At 50.0% G+C, this 7,343-nt stretch overlaps 1 protein-coding gene across 1 annotated transcript in view; it reads left to right on the top strand.

The window, feature by feature from the left end:
• The first annotated feature begins 1,146 nt into the window (after positions 1 to 1,146).
• The window catches only part of NUDT5 (nudix hydrolase 5), an 11,452-nt gene continuing 5,255 nt past the window's right edge, over positions 1,147 to 7,343 (top strand). The window contains exons 1-5 of the mRNA XM_029953672.1: positions 1,147 to 1,267; positions 3,285 to 3,334; positions 4,345 to 4,452; positions 5,818 to 5,913; positions 6,434 to 6,535. Coding sequence (XP_029809532.1) covers positions 1,254 to 1,267; positions 3,285 to 3,334; positions 4,345 to 4,452; positions 5,818 to 5,913; positions 6,434 to 6,535 — 370 coding nt within the window. The 5' untranslated portion in view covers positions 1,147 to 1,253. The remainder of the gene's footprint in view (positions 1,268 to 3,284; positions 3,335 to 4,344; positions 4,453 to 5,817; positions 5,914 to 6,433; positions 6,536 to 7,343) is intronic.

Below are 7,343 nucleotides of genomic sequence, written 5' to 3' on the forward strand. Positions count from 1 at the left end.
TTATTCTTTTGGTAAAATATAGTTATCTACAAAGCAGATTCTGAAGACAGTCTAGCAAGTTGTGAAAAGTTATAAAGTTGATAATAAAATAGGAAATTGTGTATATGCCTTTTAAATTCTTTCCAAATAATATGTAAGAAAAGTCTAGAAGGAAAATTGGCGAAACATAAATGGCAGCTGTGTGGTAAACCTGTCTTCTGTTTTCCAAATTTTCTGTTTAGAATTTTTTTTTTAGCTTCTGTCACTCTGCTCTGAAAAGAAATTTTTTTATATTAAAATCAGAAAAAAAAGTGTTAAACATTTCCCTAGTGAAATATAAAAAGGAATGAAATAGAATGAGAAAATACAAAAATAAAACTAAATTTAAAAGTATCCAGAGGGGCGCCTGGGTGGCTCAGTGGGTTAAGTGTCCGGCTTCGGCTCATGTCATGATCTCACAGTTCGTGGGTTCGAGCCCCACATCAGGCTCTGTGCTGACAGCCAACTCAGAGCCTGGAGCCTGTCTTCCAATTCTGTGCCTCCTTCTCTCTCTCTGACACTTCCCTGCTCACTCTGTCTCTCTCTCTCTCTTTCTCTTTCTCTCTCTCTCTCTCTCAAAAATAAATAAAACATTAAAAAAAAAGTATCCAGATTAAATGATATAAATTCATTCATTAAAAAACTCCATTTGCCAAGGGATCAAGCAAGAATGCAGAGTTTCTGCGTGAGGAAATATTTCTGTCATCAGTGTGATGGTACATGGACTTAGCAGTAATTGAAACCACTTTAATTACATCTACTAAAGGAGCAAAAATCCTCCGCAGGGCCGGGGTTGGAGAGCTGTGGGAAACATTAAGCTACCCATAGCCCTATTAAATTAAAGCCTCAAGTAAGAAAGCCAAGCACGCTACCGCCCGCCCGCACAGGGGAAGCGCTCGGTAACACACTTGTCTAAAGTGACTCTGCTGTGCAGAGAGTAGGGGACAAACAGCAGGCGCAGGAAGACGGTGCAGAAAGCAGCCAGGCCTGAGCCTCAAGAACACAGTAGATGCCAATGGGCTGATACTTGTGAAAACATAGATTAGAAGTCAGTTTGTAGTGATAGCTTGGCTCTCTTCCCTGTAAAGTTTATAACACAAATATGACTCAACACCGATTAGTCTAAAGAGTACGTGGTGCTTGGCCCATCTCACCTCTTCACTGGACTCCTCTTCCTCCTCCAGCGTTTCTTACTCAGGGACGTGCGTCAGAGTCACGTGGAGACCCTTTTCAGGATGCTCGCGTCCAGGTCTCACTTCCGGGGAGTCTGTCTGAGTAGCTGAGGCGTGCACTCTGACGCCTACCAAGTACCTGCTATGTGGCCTGTTGATAGCATGTTCACCTCCGTTCTTGCACGCGTAGCTCTCCCCGCGCTCCAAGGTGACGCACTGACGTTTCCTTCCCACCGGGGTGCCCGGCTTTGGTACTTTGCCGTAGGTCATGACGTCTAAACTTGGAAAATGTTTTATCTATTACCCGATACAAAGCCATGTCGGTCAGGATGAAACAGCAGCTAGAAATCCTTTGTCTACCCTGTTTCCTCATGGATAAGGATATGGAGTTGATTTCAGTAGTGTAAGAGCACGCTGGCATTATGCCCCCTGCTGGGCATCAGGACAGAGCTGAAGTCAGCCTTTGGTGCCACTCCTGCCTCTTGTGTGTGTTGACCGGGCGAAGAACGCAAAACAAGCTTTCTCCTATGACGGTTACTCAGAAAATGGAGTGACTTAACTAGAATCAGAATTCTAAAGGCACAAGAGGCTTTTGAGCTAACACACTCCTACTTCCCTAGTTTCACACCTGAGGGGCCGGTCTCACGTGATGTGTGGCTGTGGGCGTAGCCGGTGGGCACGTGGAGCCTGAGCTTGTCCGGCTCAGTCACACACTCATCTCAGTGCCCCTCGCAGATGACGGGAGCCCCCGTGGGGCGTCCGTGTTCCAGGATCCCGTATAAATGGATTTACGTTTCGTGGCTCGTGATGCACGGCTAGCTACTGGTCACTTTACATCATCTTAACCACTGTGATGATGTGTGTGTGGGACAGCGCCCTCACGGCCCCTCCCAGCACTGCCTTCTCCAGTCTTAGACTAACCCTAAGGGGCGGCAGAGACAGCTGAAAAGGAGTCTCACCTCTTGCCATCTGTACTATTTACTTACCCGAATTGCTTGTTGGTTGGCTTCTTGTTACTAACAGGAATGTCGGGGGATTGTGAGTCATCACAGCAGTGTGTGGTTTTCATAGGCTCATTTTGGCAGGTTCGCTGTTCGAATCTGGGTATAATACCAAGGGATCTACAGTTTACAGAAAGGTGGTGGTGATTGTTTAAACTAGATTAAATATCTGGATTTCTTTCATAGAAACGTGACCCAGTCCAAGCCTTAAGGACAGCCTGATAAAAGGACTCCTCCCGGCAGTCCGTCTCTTCACACCCGCCCTTCCGGAGGGAGGCGGACCTTGACGCCTTCCTCATCCGGGTCCCCACAGCCACTCGGATATCTTACTTCTCTTAGATCCAAAGTTGATTTGGATCCCATTTCTTACCACTGCTTCCTTCCGCATCAGGGACAAGACAGGGAAGGGGACTTTCCTTCACGTGTCCTTCCCCTTCAAACACCGTTGTGCCAACGAGGGGATTCTCCGAAAACAAGCAGCCCATCAGGAATAGCGCCATAAAAGGGAGCAGGAACTTCCCATTCCTCATCTCACTTTTTCCCCTTAGAGAAGAGAGATTTCACACATGCAAAATAGAGCACTCACTTAAATGCAATAATTCCTCAATTAGTAAATGGGATGGCCCTGCTTTCTAAGATTGTTATATTTTAGATCATACATAAATAACACCTCAGTGGTTCGCATTCCGCACAGTATCTTTTGCTCTTAGTGAAAAAGCTGGAATTCTAAGAGCTTAATTTGCACCGACTGCTCAATAGCTTCATTACTGCTAACCTGTAGACTTATGATCCAAAGTGAAATCTCCCCAGTGAACGTTTGAAAGGCAGCTCAAGCGGTCGATCGGTAGGCCTTCTGTTTCGATAGCGCTCAGCGGGTCAGATGTAGGGTGGTTCGTTTCCCAAAGTTTCAGAAGCTACAGGAAAGCATGATTAGTTGGCTTTTCCCATACGGATCTATATGGCGTGGTCTCCTTGCCATCATCATGATTACACTTGCATGCTTCGCATTTGTCAAGTTCTGGTTGTGGACTGAAAACCTAAGGGCGTTCTGTGTGACGCTAGTGATTTTGTTTTTGCTTCTCTGCCTGAACAGAACGTGGGAAACGGTGAAACGTACGACCAGGAAGGGGCAGTCGGCCGATGGTAGGAGCGCAAACCCCTTACGACTCTTCATGGAGGAAGTCACCGTGCTTTACTGCAGGCGGCGGGGTTCTCTTTACTTTAACCCAGAACTCAGAGCAGCTCTCTTCGATTATGGTCTTTTATGTTTAAGTCTGGTATTCCTTTTTGCGGTGCTTTGTGACTAAATCGGGCTTTCTCTGTAAATAACTTCTGGCTCCTGTTATCTAGGCTCAGTCTCAGTGTTTTTGAGGGGAAAGCATACTAATATCTATAGCCAAAAAGAAGTCCGAATAATTTGAAGACACATGCTGTGTCTAGATAGGACTTCTAGAAACCCACCGTGCTCTGTTCAGAGGACCTAGGTGAGAGCCGTTAGTCTGGAAAAGTACTTGGCACCACTCTATGATGGACCAGTTGCTTTATAAATGACGAAGGCACTGAATTAGAACAGATTGTCCATTCAGTTCACATTCCCTTCTAGGCATAAATGCGATGGCTACAAAGACCCTGAGAATCACCTCCACTCTAGGGGGACTTGGGCAGTAGGTCTTTGTTCTTCCCTTTCATTCCTCCCTTTCATCTTACTGGCTCCTTGTCCCGAAAATAAACAGAGTGGCGGCCAGGCCTGCTGTTTTTGTCCCTGATTTTGTCTGCCCCTAGAGCTGGGGGGAGGGAGGGAGCCGAGAACTCCTTGTGGGCAATTTGTGTTTTCCAGAACGTACTGGGGTTTTGTCTGTGTTCTCTTGGAAGACCACGTAAAATATTTCTCTCATGGGAGAAAAGGTCCTTTATCCTAAAACAACAGACTCTAATTTAGCGTCTACTAGGAACACTGGGACTGACTCGATGTATCACTTAAAGGAGATACAAGCGCATGTAGACCAGTGTAACCACCAACGGTCTGGCCGCTGCCGAGTGAGAACTGGGTCTCTGCAGAGGTTAGCGCAGGCCGGAACTCTGTCTTTGACCCTGTGCTGAGCTCTCCCTGACCTTTCACGAGGGGCTTCTGTGGTTTTGTCTCATGGGCCCAGGTGTGGCGGTGATCCCCGTGCTGCAGCGGACGCTTCATTACGAGTGCATCGTTCTGGTGAAGCAGTTCCGACCACCCATGGGGGGCTACTGCCTGGAGTTCCCCGCAGGTGAGTCCCTGACCGCCGGGCCCCGCGCCTGGGACACGGAGAACACCCGTGCTGGGACACGGGACACCTTATCTGTCCGGGTGGTTTAAGTTGAAAAAAAAAAAATGCAACCCTCAAATGCACTCTTGAATGTGCGCGCACGTGCGTGTGCGCACACACACACACACACACACACACACACCCCCACCCCCCGGGGAGGTGAGAGGCCACCCGTCCTCTCAGCAAGAGTCTCTCTGGCTTCTCTTTGAGGAACTGCTCTTCCCTCATTTGTCAGGGGCGTTCAGTTTCTACCCCTTGCAGCCTGCTTCTGACAAGAAACTCACAGTAGTAACTAGGCCAGACTCTGAACTCCAAAACCTACGGCTGGAGAAGACATCTTGGTCTTCCCGTACGCACGAAGGCCAGGAAACTGCCTTGACCTCCACTAGAATGTTCTCCTGAGTTGCACAGAAGAAAGAGCTTTCCAGAGAGTGGAGCACTGTGTCATCACAGCACCTACCTGGGCTCTTCGCATCTGAAGAGATTAGATCTCACTCGAGTAGGGGGTCGGTTCTGTGCTGAAATTCTAGCCCATGATAACGCGTCGCAACTTCATTCTTTCTCTCATGTAGCCATTTCACTGAAGACAGTAAGAACTTTAAAAGTAACTAGATAGCCTGCATTTCACTTTTTCCTTCGCATCATTTTCTTTGGGGTGAAGTCATCTGAACGCTACCGTCCTCCGCACTCGGCCTCCCTGGTTAGTGCTCGCTCCGAGCACGGCTGCGCCCCGAGGCCACCAGCCGCCTGTCCTTCCCCGCAGGTGCTGCTCATCCTGGCATCTCTCTACGGCCTCAGTGTCGCTGTGCGAGGGAGGAAAGCAAGATAGGTGACAGGGTCACACGAGCAGCCTGAAAAGGGCCGTGCCACACAGGCGGGTCTGCAAGCTGGGCCAGCGAGCCGCTGGCACCGAGCCAGTTAGCGGCCCGCTGCGTAAGAGGGACAGAAGGCAGCTGTCGGGACCTCCTGACTCGGCCTGGGGTGTTATTCTTTTAACCTTTTTTTTTTTTGAGAGTTGGGGTGAGCAGCACCCCGTGTTCTGAGGGTAAGGGGAGAGGGAGAGAGAGAACCCCGACCAGGCTCCTCGCCCAGTGTTGAGCACGATGCGGGGCCCGATCTCATGACCTTAGCTGAAATCAGGAGTCGGACGCTCAACCCACTGAGCCACCCGGCGCCCAGTCTTTTCTCTTAGAAAAGCTCCAAGCGTCAGTCAGTTGTCCCTGTGCCACCCGCCCTCACTGTCCTCCAGTCCGTCTCCCATGGCTCAGCAGCAGCACTGTCAGGAGAGGATTCTGCTCGCGCCTCACGAATGCTTTGGGCTTCCAGGTCTCATCGATGACAACGAAAGCCCGGAGGCAGCAGCCCTTCGGGAACTCGAGGAGGAAACCGGCTACAAAGGTGACGTTGCCGAGTGCTCTCCAGGTTTGTACTGCTCTCCGGTGTGCGCTTGGGGCCGGACCCTTCCCGGTTCGCCCAGCGGTACGCTGTTCGCGGGGTGGGGGCCTGCCGTTGTGGCTGGCTCGGGAGGAGCGATCCTGACCAGGTTCGGTCCCCGCCTAGAGTGAGCCTTCCCCGCACGAGGGCACGTTTGCACACGAAGGCCCTGCAGCTGGAGAAGCGATGGGAAATTACCTTCCAGAGCTCCCCAGATCCCAGGTTTTCTGCCCTCCCCCCTCCACGGGCCAGGCTCCTCACTAGATTTTTTATTCGGATGTGGTGAAGGGATCTGACAGTCAGTAGGGTCTCCGCGCAGTTAGCCCAGGGAGTCTGGGGGGACTCGTGGAGGACACCAGCGGATGCTAAGCGAATCGGGTAGTTTCCTGCCCAGGCCCTGTGGGCACTGTGAGTCCGGAGCCCAGCTCCCTTCTGAAGGCATTTGGGTCAGAAAACCCACCTTACATGAGTGGTGTCTGTGAAGGTGATCCGTCACTTCTCTCCGTAGCTGTGTGTCTGGATCCTGGCTTGACAAACTGTACCACACACATCGTGACAGTAACTATCAACGGAGATGATGCTGAAAACGTGAGGCCTAAGCCAAAGCCAGGTGAGTGTGCGCGGCCCCGGGGAAGGTGGTTCCGGGGCGCTGACGAACCGACTGGCCTTCTGAGTCGTGAGAAGAGCGACGGGCTTGCAGAAACTTCCTCAGGGCTCCGGGCTGTTTTGCTCATCTTGGGTCCTATAACGTTTTTAACACACTTAGCTGATTTTTATGCATTCTTTATGAAATGTTAAATTCTCACATTTCCCTATTTTCTGTATGGAGTTTATTCCCACTTAGTAATAGGAGTCCCAGGTGTGAAGAGGAAGCCGTGAAACTCTTCACAATCACAAATGTGTGCCTTCGTGTGTGTTAGAAGGCAGCAGAAGTGATTGTTAGGGGCCGACTGTAGTTGACTGAGTTCCCTGCTTAGAGAAACACTGAGGAAACTCCTTGCTCTGTTAGATTTGTTAGCAAGTTTGGACTCCGGCTTTGATGCCTGTCAGTTCCCTGTTGTCTCCCACCCCGTTAAAGGGCGTGTCATGCACCACAGCCATATTCTTCCGTCTCTCATCGCCTCAGTGGCTCCTGAATGGCAGTGCCCATCACAGCTGATTTTATTTTTTTAAGTAATTTATTGTCAAATTAGTTTCCATACAACACCCAGTTCTCTTCCCCACAAGTGCCCTCCTCCATCACCACCACCTCTTTTCCCCCCTTCCCCTTCAACCCTCAGTTCGTTTTCAGTATTCGATAGTCTCTCAAGTTTTGCGTCCCTCTCTCTCCCCATCTCTCTTTCCCTCTTCCCCTCCTCCTGGTCCTCCATTAGGTTTCTCCTGTTTTCCTGTTAGACCTATGAGTGCAAACATATGGT

Source organism: Suricata suricatta, chromosome 10 (assembly GCF_006229205.1).
Source record: "Suricata suricatta isolate VVHF042 chromosome 10, meerkat_22Aug2017_6uvM2_HiC, whole genome shotgun sequence".
Lineage (NCBI taxonomy): Eukaryota > Metazoa > Chordata > Mammalia > Carnivora > Herpestidae > Suricata > Suricata suricatta.